The sequence below is a fragment of the Ascidiella aspersa genome, chromosome 1 (assembly GCF_963924565.1).
Source record: "Ascidiella aspersa chromosome 1, kaAscAspe10.2, whole genome shotgun sequence".
Classification (NCBI taxonomy): domain Eukaryota; kingdom Metazoa; phylum Chordata; class Ascidiacea; order Phlebobranchia; family Ascidiidae; genus Ascidiella; species Ascidiella aspersa.
Genome location: NC_139447.1, coordinates 22,122,615 through 22,139,287, shown reverse-complemented (window position 1 = coordinate 22,139,287; position 16,673 = coordinate 22,122,615). Strand labels below are relative to the sequence as shown.

General features: G+C 33.6%; 1 protein-coding gene across 2 annotated transcripts in view; it reads left to right on the top strand.

The window, feature by feature from the left end:
* Positions 1-15,719, top strand: part of LOC146168279 (tRNA (guanosine(18)-2'-O)-methyltransferase TARBP1-like) — a 34,496-nt gene extending 18,777 nt beyond the window's left edge. For both annotated transcript variants that reach the window (XM_083380779.1, XM_083380774.1), the window contains exons 11-19: positions 3,942-4,057; positions 4,120-4,319; positions 8,653-8,803; positions 8,884-9,004; positions 10,264-10,504; positions 10,577-10,751; positions 12,114-12,198; positions 13,721-13,925; positions 14,039-15,719. In XM_083380779.1, the coding sequence (XP_083236905.1) occupies positions 3,942-4,057; positions 4,120-4,319; positions 8,653-8,803; positions 8,884-9,004; positions 10,264-10,504; positions 10,577-10,751; positions 12,114-12,198; positions 13,721-13,925; positions 14,039-14,237 (1,493 nt within the window). In that variant the 3' untranslated portion in view covers positions 14,238-15,719. The remainder of the gene's footprint in view (positions 1-3,941; positions 4,058-4,119; positions 4,320-8,652; positions 8,804-8,883; positions 9,005-10,263; positions 10,505-10,576; positions 10,752-12,113; positions 12,199-13,720; positions 13,926-14,038) is intronic.
* Positions 15,720-16,673: the final 954 nt, after the last annotated feature.

Sequence of the window (16,673 nt, the reverse complement as noted above, 5' to 3'; positions counted from 1 at the left end):
TCTGGAAATAAGTTTAACTAAGTGTGCAAAAAATGCATTTTGAGTGGCATACATAACCCACCTAAATGCTAAGCTAAGCAGATCATCAACATCGGCCGGAAAATAATGCAATTTGCATTTTCTCAAAAGTTAGCACACAGTCACTAAATGCCAGTCAAGCTTGTAATTCCACCTTTTTACATTGTGCATCCTTTGGAATTTTACTAATAGTTTGTTCCATTAAGATTCCTATCGTTTTGCTTATCTTAGTGGTGAAAACTTTTTGTACAGGAATGCCAAACATAGAACCCCACTTTTCTATTCCTATAGCAAAAATATTTTTTAAGGGGTGTAACAATTGTGATATTAGCCACCTACAGTTCCTTATAGGCTTATATTCTCTTAGTGATGCAGTTGGTAGCACGGCTGTTGTACCAAAAAGGACCATCTACTGTAGGTTGTCTAAGTTTTATTTATGTTGTCTTATTACTACATCAATATCAAGCAAGTTGTTGTGTTTTAATCCTAATACAAGTAGTTATGACTTTTATTTTGAAAAACATGCATCTATAGTAAGGCTGTTTAAATCTGTCTGGAAAACCTAATTGGTTTTGAACTTCTGTTTTGTTCTTATTTACTTCATTCACCAACATCTTAAACTTTATCAAGGCAATTAAAGACTTCCATGTGGAGGAAGTGGAACTCGCATTGGGGCATGTGTATAGGTATTCTTGCTAAATCTAACAGCTGAAGTAGAATTGTCCAACTTATATCTGAAGTGATGTATTGCTTGTCTTTGGTCACACAAATTTAAAAAGGATAAGCAACAACATTAAAATCTGGCAATACCAAACATTTATTCGTTTTGTTTTTGTTTTGCTGTAGTTTTATGAGAACTTGTTTAAACAACATTTATACTCAGCTCAGGAAGTGATTTTACATATGGAAATTAACTACTTAATTACAAAAAACCTTAATAAAAGATCTTTCATGTACTGTTTTTTGGAAAATATCAGTAAAAAAACAGATAGAATGGTGCGTGAGTCACATTATAGTTGAATAAGGTCACAGTGCACAATGTGCCAATATTAATAATACAGAAAAACATCGAAAAAAATAAAATGCGAATATTTTAAAAACCTGATGTGCTAGAAAAAAAGGGCATTTCCATAATCAGTGCCAAAAACACATTAAGAATTAATCTATCACATATCCTTTAAAATTTGCTGTTGGCCAGTGTTATTCTTCATACACAATATTAATAAAAAAAATAATGTGATGATGGAAATTGTTTTCACAAGCTGATCTACAGGGGTGCAACTGAGTTAGGCGGTGCATCGGAAATCATATCTAGGAGTCCCAAGGCCATTTTGACTGAGAAACCCTATCTACACTCCCGTGTGCTGGTAAAAACTAACAGTTACTTAATATCGGTGTAAGCCAAAATCTTGTATGAAGAGGCTGTACACAATCAGAGGTTTGTTGAAGAATAGTCCTTGTGTGCTGTTTTTCCTCGATCATCAGATTCAATTTCAATCAGGTCTTCAAGGTTAATAATTTGGTTCAGGCATTCTAATAATTCTTGTGGGATTACTTTGGCACAGAAAGCAAACCTATATATGTAACACTGGACATACAGGACTTTTATTGAAACAGCTTTGTCACAGGCTTGAAAACCTTGATGTTCGGCTGAGCATAGATGGAGCCCCATCAGTTATTTTAACCTACTAACTTTCCCCAGTACAAATCATGTTCTGTGAAATCTTTGCCTTCGTTCTATGATAGATTTTTCTGAAGATAGTAAATTTCATGCAGTTATTGTGTGCATGTCAACATGAATGGAGAACCCTAACTTAAGGGCTCTAATTTTAGAATTTACCTGATCAGGGATGTAAGTAGACATTTCTTTTGGGCTTCACAGAGTCATTACTTGAAAAGTTCAACCCAGCTTTGCTACATTTTTTTGTCAATCAAGTGCCCGGCAGGTACTTTTGCTGCTGAAAGGTTAAGCGACTGTATGAGAATTTAAGTTTTTGATCATCAGAAAATATATTTTATAAGATGCATTGACCATTCCTGCCATTTTTGGTAGCTATGCCCTGTTTGATCTAACAGCTATTTCTCACCAAGTCACATGAAATAACTCTCAATTCTATCATTCTTTTCAATGTGATTTGACTCAAGATTAGGTTAAGCAAACTTGGGTTCATAGCTCGAATGCAAATGGTGCTTGACTCTTTGTCTGTTTTCATCTTGGAATGAGGGCTGTGACTACAGGTAACCAAGCTCTTCAACATAATATCAATTTTGATGGGGGCTCTGTTATTGCAAAAGAAGGTGACTACCGTAAATGTTTATTTCGGAAATTCTGGCTAATCCACCTGTAGGCGGATACCATGAACATCAAAACAGATGTTTTGTTTCCAGCGCTGTACCGACAGGTGCTGAAAGATAACAACTAAGTTGTGCGATGTCGCTCTTATCGCTTTGGGGTCCTTTGTAAAGGCTGTTTGAACACTGTTTTGCGCATTTTATCTCCCTGATGAAGGCTTTCTGAATAGTTAGCCAAACGTTGGACAAACAAATATATACGAGAAATACTTATTTGTTAGTATACTATGCCTGGTAGCAACACCATATTTGTTGTAATAGTGGCTTCTGGCAATGAGAAAGACAAACACCAACCTCTCTTTGTGAGGTGACTACAAAGAATGTGCTGAAAATATCTTGGCTATCCAAGGTGCCAAATGGAAAGTAAAGTCTCCCACCATCAGTCAGGTACAACATACTGTGCGAGTTGAATAGGGCAAGTTTTGTATTGTCAAAAAATATGATGTGGTTTGACAGATGCGTTATGATGCTTATTTGGATTTTTACCATTGTTATATGTTGCTTCATAGCACCATTGCTCTCTTGTTGATATTATCCTGAAACTGACAAGGCAGCAATTACCTAAACAACTACAAAACGACAAGAGTTTGGCTCCGGCATTCTGATTTACATCATAAAATAAACCATTTTACTACAGTAGAAGACTTGGGTGTTCCAGATTCCTAGTTTACTTTTGTGCTACCTATCAGGAATGTGATTGGCTGAAGCATTCGTCTGATTCATGGTCCTCATATGGGTATAATATTTTAAAGTTGTTTATACTTATGTTAGAGTTGTATAAATGATGTCGCAGAAAGAGTGGTAAATTTAAAGACTGATGATTCTGTTATATTAGCTGACAATTGTAAGCAATGGAAAAGCATGCTGCTGGCTCTTGATGATCAAAGTCAATCATAATTGGATTAAAAAAAACTTGGGGGTTGGGTTATATATGTGACAAATTAAATCACAGCTCTCAAATTTGGGTAGAGTAAGAGGTTTAAATTGATTACTCATACTTCATTACCCTTGTAAAACTGCAAACTATCGTGTTCCGAAATTCCAATTTAAGCAAAGTATGTCTGGTAACTTAGGGGTGTAGGCGATTAAGAAACTGATTTTTTTCAACAAATAATGGAAAGTCGGACAGAAACAATGAATTTCCAAAAAGGTTAAACTAAGCATACATAATGTATAGCTATGAAAAGGTTACTCTGTACCATTTGTATAAATGTCTGATACTCAACACCAGTATGACCAAGTACTGATGCTACCACTTGGCTTCGGGTATCGGCCGGTCCGATATTATGAGACATCCTTAACCATTAGGTATGTGGCCTGCTGCAGACTTGCATTCCTAGCCACATTTAACACTACTTATGGCAGCCCTAGATTATGTTTGTCGTCAATTTCAAACTGGGTCCCATGTTGATTCTTGTATACCAGAATAGCACCATGTGAGGTTGTTTGTGTGTGCTTTGCATTTTACTAGAGCTGTTTTTTTTCAGTCTCAGTTTAACCTCTTGGATACCTTTGCCTTGATAAAAATATATACAAGAAAAAATAGTTTAATCTGATGTTTTCTTTCTAAGGTGTTGAGAGCAACATAATATCGTCATCACTACTACATTATTTATCATTTTATGACAAAAAGTTTGCCAAAGCTTGTTCAGATGAATTACTACTAATGAGCAAAGCCCTTTTCCAGGTTTGTTTTTGAAAAAACTCATAAGAGAAGTGTTTGTGATTTGATTTTTTTCATGCGTTTAGAAATCTCCCAGATGCCATGTCAACAGCAGTAATCACCTGGTAAATCAAAAAATTTGGCAGAATTTACTTCTGATATTGCCCTTTTTGTCTGATAACCAGGTTAAAGAAATTACAAATGAAGTAACTTCAATGTTAAATCATGATGCACAAGCTTCTGTTAGGCATCTTATGGAATGGTACCTTACGCTGTTGCTTTTACGGTAATACAGTTATATTGCGTAGGTTTGCATAGGCTTTAAATGTTTTCAATTGGTTTCATGTCAAAAAACATAAAAATAATGAATCTTATTATTCTGTTAGTTTCCACAAATAATTTTTCTTTTCCTTCAATTAAGTTTTTTATTGTTTATATAACCTTTACCAGGGCTTTATGCCCTTTCTTACTTTTAACCATTTTATCCTAAACTTTTAGATCATGACCCTCTTTAACTAGGGTGGTAAAGACTAACGTTTTTCAATGTGATATTATGTAATGGCAAAGTTTTTTATCGTAATTACTTTATTCATGATATATTGCCAAAAACAATTTGTTTTGTACTTGTCATGTAGGCACCCATCAGCATGACAGGTTGTGCTATAAGCTAGAGCTTCAAAATCCGGATTTATACACATATAAAAACTGTTTTTTAAATTTACTAAGGGTGGCAGTTGCACATATGGGTAGTTTTATGAAATTTAGATTCAACAGTAAAATTTTAGATACTGGCATGTTACTAATAAGTAGTAAACTTTTGACTTTTTTTTGCTTAGTCAATTGGTGATCATTATGTTTAAAATGATGATGGTTTGTTAAATCTTTCTTGGTTATGTTTTTGTGTTTTATAAGTTTCACTAGACGAAATACCCGGCGTTGCCCAGGTTAATATTTACCGGTTATTCGTAAGATCTTCGTAAAAGACATTAATAATGCAACCATATTTTTTTAAATGTCAAAACAAATTTGCTTATGCCTAAACGCTTGAACTAAGTGTCACTAAATAAAAATTTCAAATCATGTGATGTGAAGTCGGTTAACTATAGCGCACAACACTTGGCTAAGCATGCAATACATCTTTTAAGTAACGAAAACCTGTGACGTTTGTCAATTGAGAATAACTCCCAAACGTAAAACTTTAGGTTGCAGCAGCAATTGCTTAGACTTGCCTGATAGCGTCATGTTTAAGCAAATACGTAATCCCAGTGCTAAACTGCGTCAAACGTGAGAAAAATCCTCATAGAAAAAACAAATGCTTACTGTTAACTACTGCAATAAACGCAATATTTCGCGAACTCTGCTAAGTATTGCGTCGGAAACACATTGTAAGAAGTCATTAGGCTTTGGCCTCAATCACTATCGCTAACAAACGGCTTAAAAATAAAAATTCAATTCTTCGTAAATTTGCGAACTCTACCTAAATTTTACGCGTAAACAGGCATCAATAAATTCCTAAACATAATAGTCTTAGTTGGAAACATTAAAATTTTACTTTATGAAGGAAATGTACTTAGTTTTATTTTTTTATTTCCCGGCAGGTAAATTAAACTTGGACTATCTTTTACTTACTGCAACAACAAACGCAATATTTTGCGAACTCTGCCTAAATTTGGCATTGTTAAACTGAAGTCTTTACTTGGAACGTTGCACACGTTTGTTAGCATAGTTTATAACAGTAGTTCTCAACCGGGGGTCGACAAAAACTTCTAAATATACCTATATTAAATTAACTAACGCTGGGGCTTGGGATACATGCTTAAACACAATCTTGGTAACATTGTACCATGTTGAAAATTGCATTGAGTGTGACGTAACATTTCCATTGTGATGCAACAACAAATATATTGTAAATTGAAAGTGAGCATTACAACAGTTTTCCAACAGTGAGGTTTGAACACATGACCCTTGGTTCAAGAAACCAGTTTTTTACCACTGAGCTAAAGCGGCGCAACGTCAAACTGCTCGAATTTCATTTCATAATCATCACCGACTGAGCGAACATCTTGCCACAAACTTTCTCTTTTACTATGTAGATTTAAATATACTAAAAGAATGTGATGCAATCTGATCCAGGTCAAGGTATAATAAACAGCCACGGAAAAACAAGTAAATGTGTGTACTTAAAAAAACTCCAGATAGAAATGTTTGGGCCCAAAGCATGCTTCGATATATAATGGCAATTACAAAACTGGTCACCTTAGGGCAGTGGTTCTCAAAACTTTTTTGAACGCTACCCAAATCTGAGTTTTATAAACATCTCGCGACCCAAGCCTTTAAACATCGAAAAAATGTTTTTTTTCTGTGCATGTCTCTTCAGTTTGTTTATCTTTAGAGAATCGTTCGACAATACTGCATAACACAGCACATATTGTGGCTTTAACACCATGATCATTAATAGAAGTGAATCCCAAATCTAATTTTTTTCCTTGTACAAATACTAACTGCAACAAATGACCTAGTTAAAAGGAACAAACCCATAGCTTACATCGAAAAAACGAACCTATAGCTTGAACTAAAACGGATGAGTTTCTGTTCAGGCCCTCAAGTAGGGAATGATATTACACAATATTACAAGCTCGCAGAATAATCTTCTAAATAAAGGAAAACAAGTATTAAATTTATCTTGCGGCTACAGCCTACGCCAGTCTTAGCAGCTACTGTAGTTAGCTATCTGTAGCTGGCTGCTATCAAAATGTTCAGAAAACCACTTATGATGCAATAATACAGGTTATCAAGTTGAAGCCACATGAAATGTTTATGATGCAATAATTCAGTCATGATTGAAAAATACTTTTAAAATTAAAAAAAAAAAATTTAGTTTGCGCAGGATTGAATCACCATATAGCGACCCATTTTTTTACCCTACCCATACTTTGAGAAACCACTGCCTTAGGGTATGGGTTTCCAACCTGTGGTACTTAAAGGTTTTTCAGGTGGTACGCGAGTAGCTTCCGTTTTTTCACAAAACCGTGGATTCACAACTTTTACATAAAAAATTCCCCCCCCCCCCCCGAAGCCAATTCTTATTGTTATGTAACTATTCCTGTTGCTGTTTTTCAAAACATTGCGATCTTTAAAATACAGGTCATGTCATTTCCAATTGTTCAAAAGGGGCACAGTTGCTTTGTAAAAATATAATCTGCTGTTTCATAGCTTAAGCTACAAATAGTGTTGAATAAGCTTGATATAGATAAAAATATGATAAAAATATATAAAAATATGATTTGATCAAATTAGTTGTTCTGCAAGAAGTGGTACGTGTGACGTAGGGATGTTCAGTGTAGAATCCCAGGGTATTCTACAATAATAGGTTTTGAATCTAGAATAACGAATCCAGAATAGCAAATCCTAGTATATTTTTATTAAATTATATAACCTCGACTTTCTTTGAGTGAGGGATTAATCTTAATATACCCTACTTGAAGTTGTTGTGTAAACTATAATACATGTCCACTGTCCAGGTTATTGAAAACTTTATATTATGCCAAATGCCATTTTAAGTACAATGCAACACTGTGACTGCACAATGAACTCTTTAGCAATTTGGTCTTGTTTTTTAAAACATTGTTGGGTCTTAGTGCTTCTTTTTTGACTAACATCATTTGTTATGCAGTTAAATAATGTACTGCAAAGAATACAAAGTTACTATTGACATAACGAATACTTGAAAATTACGCTGTGCATAACTGCATTACCTTGCCGAATACTGGCCTAAATTTGACCTTAAGTAACCCTATAGCACATTTTGTTGACGGCCAGCACGTTTTACAATGTTACTTAATGCATTTAGGGAAATTGCGAACTATGCACCTGGCATTACACGTTAGTCGCTCGCCCAATAACGCTTGATTGACACTTAATTATTAGATGAAGATTATCGTGAGACGCATAATTGGTCGCCCGAAAAACGCTGACACTGCTCTACAAGGCTGCATTTAAAGCAAGCACTATAAATGTGTCGCCGCAGCGACAGGCCTTTATCCAAACTTGCCACTTGCGTATGTAAAATTAGGCGCAACCATCGGCGGTAAAATATTAAATTATATTGGTTCCAATTACCCGAAATAAACGGCAGAATTGGTTTCGGATCCAACCTGGATTTGAATCCAAGGATTCGATATTCTAGTTTAAACATCCCTACGTGTGACACTACAGAGCATCCAAGTGGTTCAAGATCGTAAAAAGGTTGGGAATTCCTGCCTTGGGGTCTTGAGTAGCCCTATATCAATTTACAAAAAAACATCTTTAAAAATTAATGATCAACAATTTTTGTACACTTCAACTGCAACAAATTCATTCAGAAGCAAGTAACTGAAATATTTTGAATGATCACTGTCAAACATTGTGAAAACTTTAAAATCTAAAGGGGGTTACAGACTGCAAAGTTTGGGAAACTGAGTTACACAACCATGCTTGTTAAAGTACAACTCCAATTTCACTAAATACATTTAACATAAATTTTCAGTACTGCTCCTTCTGAACTAAATCCTGTAAATGAAAAGAACCACCTACTAAAATATTGACTTGCTATCTATTTAAAAACTCTTTTGGTTGTGTAGAAACCCTTCTCCTGCCCCTGTTCAACCAATTTTTGACATTTTGCAACATAACAAAGCAAAAGAAGTTTCGTTTTCTATGATATGCTCTTGCCTTGTAGTTGGATTACTTTATGGTTTAGGTAAACAATGTGTATCAGACAATCAGTTTCAGGTAAATATGTTATAATAATAATTTTTACATTTATTTTACATACAAAGTATCAGCATACTGTAAAATTTTATTGGTTTTAGGATAAGTACTTTATCAATCTTGTTTCGATGACAATTCCATGGTGTATGACTCAGCACTTTTCAGTGCGATTGTATGGACATGCTGTTATACTGCGTATTTTTAGGATTTTTGAAGACAAAGGCAAGTTATAGATGTTCTTATGTATAAAAGTTGAAAATATTAAAGTTTATGACCAGTTAATAAAACTTTGCAAAAAGGAAGAGACCTTTTAATATAAATCAAAGTTTTTTTTTGTCTGAAGAAATAATTTCTGTTTTAAAATCTTAAAAGTCCTAAGCTTCATAGAATCTATTTGGCAGTGTCAACAAACTACCATTTTTTTAAGCTAAAAATAAATTTTAATTGAATACAAAATTATCTCTCGGCTTTTAATAAAAAAGTTTGCAGATTCACAAAGTGTTGTAAAAAATGTGCTTAGTGGAAACACTCCTTGTTGAGTATTTGCAACATTGTTTAAATTTTAAAATATTGATAATGGTGTACTTTTCCCTTGAGGGCTTTCTACACAAAATAGTGATATCTTTGGATATATATCTTTGGCCATGTATTTCGGATAATGCTGAAATAACATGCAATGTATCATTGAAAAGTAGTTGCTTTAAAAAGCTAAAAAACACAAATTTATGTAATAGAAAAGTATGTTTTATTTTCATTGATTTATGGACATTTCTTAAACATATATTGCCTATTTCTGACCCTATGTTCGGAGAACCGCGCTAAAAAAATATATTGTTTCCCCAGTGAATTAGATTTCTTTGCTTTACAAATTTAAGATATATATATAAAAAAATAAAAAAACTTTTCTTATGCCTACATTTTCATTCCTTTATGACAACCACTTTATTCATGCTAAGTTAAAGTTTAATAAAATTGGAAGAGGTAATATCTTGTGAGTGTTGATTTGTTTTGTTTGACTCATAACCTAATAAAGATACATTAATAGAAATAATAATAACGACATATAAACCTGAATAAAAACATTTATCAAGTATAATAACCACAAAAGATGGTGTTTAAAATATTTTCTTGTTTCTGGCACACTTGGATTGGTTTGAATGAATTAGCCTAGCTGCTTAATAAACATATCATATTACTTTTATGTGTATGGCATCCATTTTACCATTTCAAAAACACTTATTTTTATTATATATCCATTATTTCAAGTTGAGGATTATATACATTAACTTGATCTTATATAATTGTAGATTTTAAAGTTTATTAAACTCTATCTTAGTAATATAAGTAAAAATTGCCAGTGACAAAAAATCAAGCTGGATCAATATTTCGTGCATTTTTTAAATCTCTGTTTTACTATACATATTTTATGTGTATATAAGAAGTTTTAGTAATGTTGATCATTTTATATTTCTTATTGGCAGGACAATTATCTCATCTGAAAGATATTTTTCCATTTATTGAGACCTGTATTTCTTTTGCTGACCACTCTAGTGGAAATGTGTTAAAGAACTGGCTTAGAATCAAAGAGAATGCATTTATCTTCTATTTTGATCCCATCAATGATTTTTCTGTTGAAACTATTTTTCGGTCTGTTCCACGGTTGTGTCAACTTACTTTTCCTGATTTTGACATTTTGTCAGAAATATTTTCTAATTTATCACGGTAGATATTTTTTTTGATTTTTGTAAGTGATCTTTGTGTCTATTTATTTGACGTAACATGCTTTTTTATTAGAATACCTGTGAGAAACGTTAATAGCATGTTGAGAGAATTACCAGCATCATCTTGGCTACCTATGACAAGCAACAAAAATCATTTTGAAAAGCAATTTGAACCCACCTTATTGAATGATATACTATTTGAATCTAATCTTCAAAAAAAGGTTGTTGTTACCTGCCAAAATAAAAAAGTAAGTTTAATACTTTGCTCCTTTAATTGCGTTTTATTTTCTAATTGATTGTAGCTTTGATAGTTGTTTAGAAATTATATAGCTAATGTTCCCTCAAACTTGTTACCCCAAGCACAGGTGCCCAAAATTTGGCACAAAAGCTAAAAATTAGCGCGCAAAGTGGGCATATTATCAAACAATTGCCCAAATGGCTTCGGGAAGACCTTTATTTAAATTATAACATCTGCCTTTTGTTAAACGCCATAAAATGTTAGGCATTCACCTAACTGGCTAAATCTATCCAAATCTATAAAAAACAAATTTCTAATATGAGCACACTTTCTTTTTAATTCTAATATAAGCACTTTTTTGTTTCTTCTTACTCAAATAGAACTAATTTTGGCACTTTTTTGTTAAACTTATCTAAAAAAAAACTAATTTAGCCCCCTTCTTGTTTGTACAGATTCAAACATACTAATTCGGGCACTTTTTTGTTTGTACTTAAGCTTACAAAAATACGCACCTTTTTAATTTATACTAAGCTGTTTCGCAAAAAATTCACCTATGTGAAACACTGTTGGTAGTTAATGTGCTGTGTTATCGAAGTTGTTTGTCTAGATAACATTTATTGCTAATGTGGTTTTATTTTATTTATCTAAACTGTTATATATTTATCTTTATATTTAATTAACAACATATAACATTTCTGCAGGGTACGTGCCCAAATTATTAAACTGTTTAGAAAAAAATGTCAAGTGGCATACAGAATTTTCCTGCGTTTGCGGAATTAACCTTACTTTATAACCTATTTCTGCCCTTACCCTAGTGCCTAAAAAAAAACAGAAAAAATATTTTTTTTAAATCATACATTACATCAGTGGTTCTAAAACTGCATGCCAGGTTCTTAACTGTTTTAACAATATCATGGCCTGACAAGCGCTTATCACACAGCAAAGCAATGAGTGGATATTATAATACTATCATTTTTCTATCTAGATGATGTGTGCCCATGTCTATTTGTAATACAGATATGTTGTACCGAAATTACAAAAAGCTTTGTGACACTCTTAAGAATCTCTTGAGGCGCAAAGTTTGAGTTTAAGTTTTTATAATTTTTTTTAACTGTTCTACGAAAATATTTTCTTTAAATTATGCATAGACATATAGACAAGCATGTGTGAATTAATCATTCAATGCATACTATAAGTGAATATTATAATGTTATTTTCCAATTCCTTTGTTTTGTGATAAACACCAATACCTGCAAAAAATAATTAAGGGCCCAAATTCTGCACTTCACTCTACAATTATTTTCCTATATGTTGTGGTATAATAATAATAGTTTGGTCATCGCACTTACTTTTGATATATTGGAATATACAGGCAGACTGTGGTTTGATTCTCGTTGCATCACTAATTGATAAGACTTCCAATCTTGGCGGACTTACCAGAACTTGTGAGATTTTTGGTAAGAAAGAATAAGCATGTATACCATACCATAGGATAGGTTTGTTTTGTTTGTTAGGTTATTTTTTGGCATTATTGCATTATTTTCTAAGACTTTTAAGTCCAGTCTTAATCTAAGTCATGTCTATAGGGATGTTCAAAGTAAAATCCCAAGGTATTCTAGAATAGTATGTTTCGAATCTAGAATATCAAATCCAGAATATTGAATCCTTATGTAATATGTTGAGGAATTTTAACTATTTATGAGTATTTGGCATGTATGACAACACAACAATTTAAAGGACAACATTTTATTTGAAATAATTGAATATTATTGAAAAAGAAAAAGAAAGCAAAAACAACAAACATATCAGTTATGTTCTGGTAAAGGTGGCTCTACTGGGCAACTTATAACCAGCAGCTATCTCTTCTATCAAAATTTTAAAATGTTCTCCTACTACAAGGTTTATTGATCGTAAATCTCCAACAATCACATTTGTTATTATTTTGGTAATTTTATTGCTTTGATTAGGGATGACTTTGGGCGAACATATGTGGTCAATCTGGTTTGTCTGCTTGATGCTTGAAATGATTCTTCTTCTTTTACAAGTGCTTTAAACTGCCAGTGCTATTGCAATACGCAAGCTCAACATTACAATTTCTGCATGTGACATGATTTTGCTGGTCTGGCGCAGTAAAATGTTCCCAAACACCTGAAGACCTTGCATGTGGCATTTCGTTCTCCTTAGTCAAAACTCTTTCTGTGCTTTTCAATAGCAAGGACAACAAATAGTGATACCTGCCTTAGTACCAACGTGAAACGTTAACATACAAACAAAGTCAACGTGTTTCACTACCAACATATAACCGCGCGGTCAGTCCAAATACGTCACACACAGCCTTCTAAAAGGCGCACTTAGGAATGAAATTCATGCAGTACCAATGCAAAGTGAAACGTTAACATGCAAAGTCAGCGTATTAAACGACTACCGTGAGTCCAAAGTTCTATTGTGTAGTCATTCCAAATCGGTTCCAATTACCCCATAGAAACAGCAAAATTGGATTCGAATCCACTTTGGAAAAAAAGGATCCGATATTCTACTTTGAACATCCCTTTGGCATCAAATCAAATTTAACCCTACTAAAATTGCTAAACTTGCCCGATCCTTGGTAATTTTTTGACTAGCAAACAATAAAAACATAAAATATAGCACGCAATAACTAGGAGTCATTACAACATTGGTAACTAGCATGTAGTTATGGTTTTCAGTATAGGGTTATGCAAACGCGTGTAAATAAACATTTAAGCAAGCTTGGCAATAAAATATTATTTTTTCTAAATAAAGTTGACAAACAATAGTTCTCACTTTCGATGGTCGGTGAAAGTTGGCATAATATCCGCTATCAGCGATAGTTTAACCCCCAGATTCAGTATATTATTGGGTTTGACTATAAAGGTATTTTTTTCTTTTTATTGTTCATAGGGAAATATGTTTTTTTATTAGCCGCTACTATTTTAAATATTACTTTTTTAATATATTCAGGAGCCGAACTGCTGGTTGTGCACAGCTTGACATGTACAGAAGACAAACTATATCAGTCTCTTTCTGTCACTGCTCACAAATGGCAACCAATAACAGAAGTCAAGCGTTGGGACCTAGAGAAGTATTTGACTGCTAAAAAAACACAAAATTATACACTGATTGGAACTGAACAAACTGAACAAAGCAAATGTTTGTCACAATACAGGTTGGCAAAATTAATCTGGATTATAATTAAAAACTTTTAATTTTCCAAGTTTTATTTTTAGTTGATAAAACGCATGTCCTTTTTTACTTTTCCTAATTGTAATATTACTTTAGCTTTCCACGAAAATGCGTCGTACTATTGGGAAACGAAAAAGAAGGTATTCCCACTGCTCTTTTGCGGCTGCTAGATGTATGTTTGGAGATACCACAATTGGGCGTTGTTAGATCTTTAAACGTACATGTCAGTGGCGCAGTAACGATGTGGGAACATGCTAAGCAAACAAGATTTAAAAATTTAGAATATGAAAAATAATTAGCTTTTAAAAAAATTGTATTCTCATGTTTGATTTTGCACGCTACTTTAATGCAAATGTCTGATAACCACGTAATACTTTTAATTTGTATACGACCAACAGTGGTGTTTTTCTATATTGTATTTTTCATATTATGACAGGTGTTGCACCATTAACATATTCGTTATAGAGTGCTATAATTTTTTTTATGGTAATAGAACTCACGATGATTTTTTGGTCTTGCCATAGCTTCGCCAATTATGGACAAAATAAAATAATTAGCCAAATAATGTCCGTTTAAAAATATCCAGGCATACCTCTTTTGAGTAGGTTTCCGCATTTTTTTATTTACGGAATTTTCATAGACAAAAGGCGCTCTGTGTACCATGGCACTTTTTTAAACGAAAGTCTATTCCGTACAAAACATTAGTATAACTGCCCTCTTTAAGCCACCTGTTTTAACATCCTGATTGACATCTTGAACCTAAAATAGTTAATAATGTCGTTTTTCGTGCTTTTCCCGATTTATGTCAGCTTTGCAATATGGCCATTGTATCGTAAGTAACACATTTGGAACTCAATACTTACGCAATTTAAGTGTTTTTGTGCGTTAAGCGAACTTTTTGTGTTAATGGCCCGCACAACTTAGTAAATGCGAATATATCGAGCAATGTGCTTATCTGTTTCCTTGCTCAATGCACCGTGCCCCTCTAAATCTAAATTAAAGTTGTTTTTTTGTATTTTAAACCAAATAGTGAATCTCCTAATTTTTTCGCGCGACACCTTCCGCCCGTTCTTCAAATTTGAGTTCAGATGCACATTTTTGCATAACTCCCATCGTGATACCAAGTTTCCTAAGCTTACTTGTTGTATTTTGGAACGTCGTGTAACTAGTGTCATTTTATTTCTGTCAAGTTGTTTCTAATTTTTTTAATATTTCTTTTTGTTTTTCAAACTAAAATTCTGGACCCGCCCTTGATTTTGTCAAGCAAAACCATACTATATACGTTTTATTGCTTCTCCTAAAATGTATATTATATTAAGGGCATGTATATTCAGCAGTGGCGACACTCACCACCGTACGATCTGACTACATTGTATGAAGACTGAACAAACTGTCAAAAACAGTTTTTGCCAACCGTTTTTGACACTCCCTTACCTGTTTTTAAAAAGCAAAGAAATGCATTAACCCAAAAAGCATGCACAAATAGGCACGATTTAAGATTTATTTGTGCCACTACGACTTTTTTTTCCAAAAGACAAAAAGTGTACTGTGTTGTGCATATTGTTCAATGAAAAATTAATTTGACTCAAAGTGCACTAAAGCATTGAATTAATTTTTCAAGTCTAAATTAAAGGTGATCAAATATAAATTAAAAATATATTTTATAGCGTTATTTTTCATTGGAGCTTTTTTATATTATCTCGCACTTCTCTGAATTGTTAAAGTGGGGAAAAATGTTGTTACGAATGTGTATTTCAGCAGAGGAGACATTGACCAACTCCACTGATTCGAAACTAAAAAAATGCCCCCACAAATTAAAGTGCATACTGTCAAATTTCTAGGTGTATTCTACAATCGAAAAATCAGCAAACTGCGCTTAAATGAATACAGTTCACAATAGCGCAGCACACATCGTTGTGTGTTACAGTCAACTTCGAATAAAACTAACATCGCAGGTGTGGGGCGCAGCCACAATGAAATAAAGTTTATTGCAAATAAACGACAAACAGTACTTATAGGTACTTGCGTTATACGTACAATAATTACCTCCAACGTACGCGATCTATACTCCAGAAGTGAACAGTTTGAGACTGCTCATTTAACCATTCACAATATTTCTTATATAGCCTTTATCGGCCTGATGTGAGTAATTACTAATTCGTTAGAAAACGCGACACATAACACGACTTAGGAAATCGAATGAGCGATTCAGCCGGCAAGCTGTTCACCGAATGGACATAGTTGACGGGGTCACAGTTCCAAAGTCCAAACTGCTACAGATCACTCTCCCTGCCTTTAAGACAAAAGTCCGGAGAAACTCCATGGTGGTCTTCTTTCTCCAGGATGTCAAACATTGTTCATTGGATGATATCCTCCTTGATGATCAGCTTTTTGTATTAGAAGTCAGGACCGGTGGCGACCTCCAAGATATAGATGACTGTAGTTGTCCGGCGATGAAAAGCTCGCTTCGTACAAAGCGCGTTGGTAGTCAAAGAGCTAAAACTGAACAGCTCCTTAGTGTTTGGGAATTCCTCCGTTATCGAGCTGGTTCGTCGTAGTATGTAAAAATACTTACACCGGCGATTAACAACATGCGAATGTACTTAAATGTAGTCTACAATGCAAAATAAGAGCCGTAAAAATCTTAATTTAATGTAAAAGGCAAAACGTCAGCCAAATGCCTAATAGAATCTATCGTTCTAGAATACCAAAATAAAGAAAGTTAAACGGT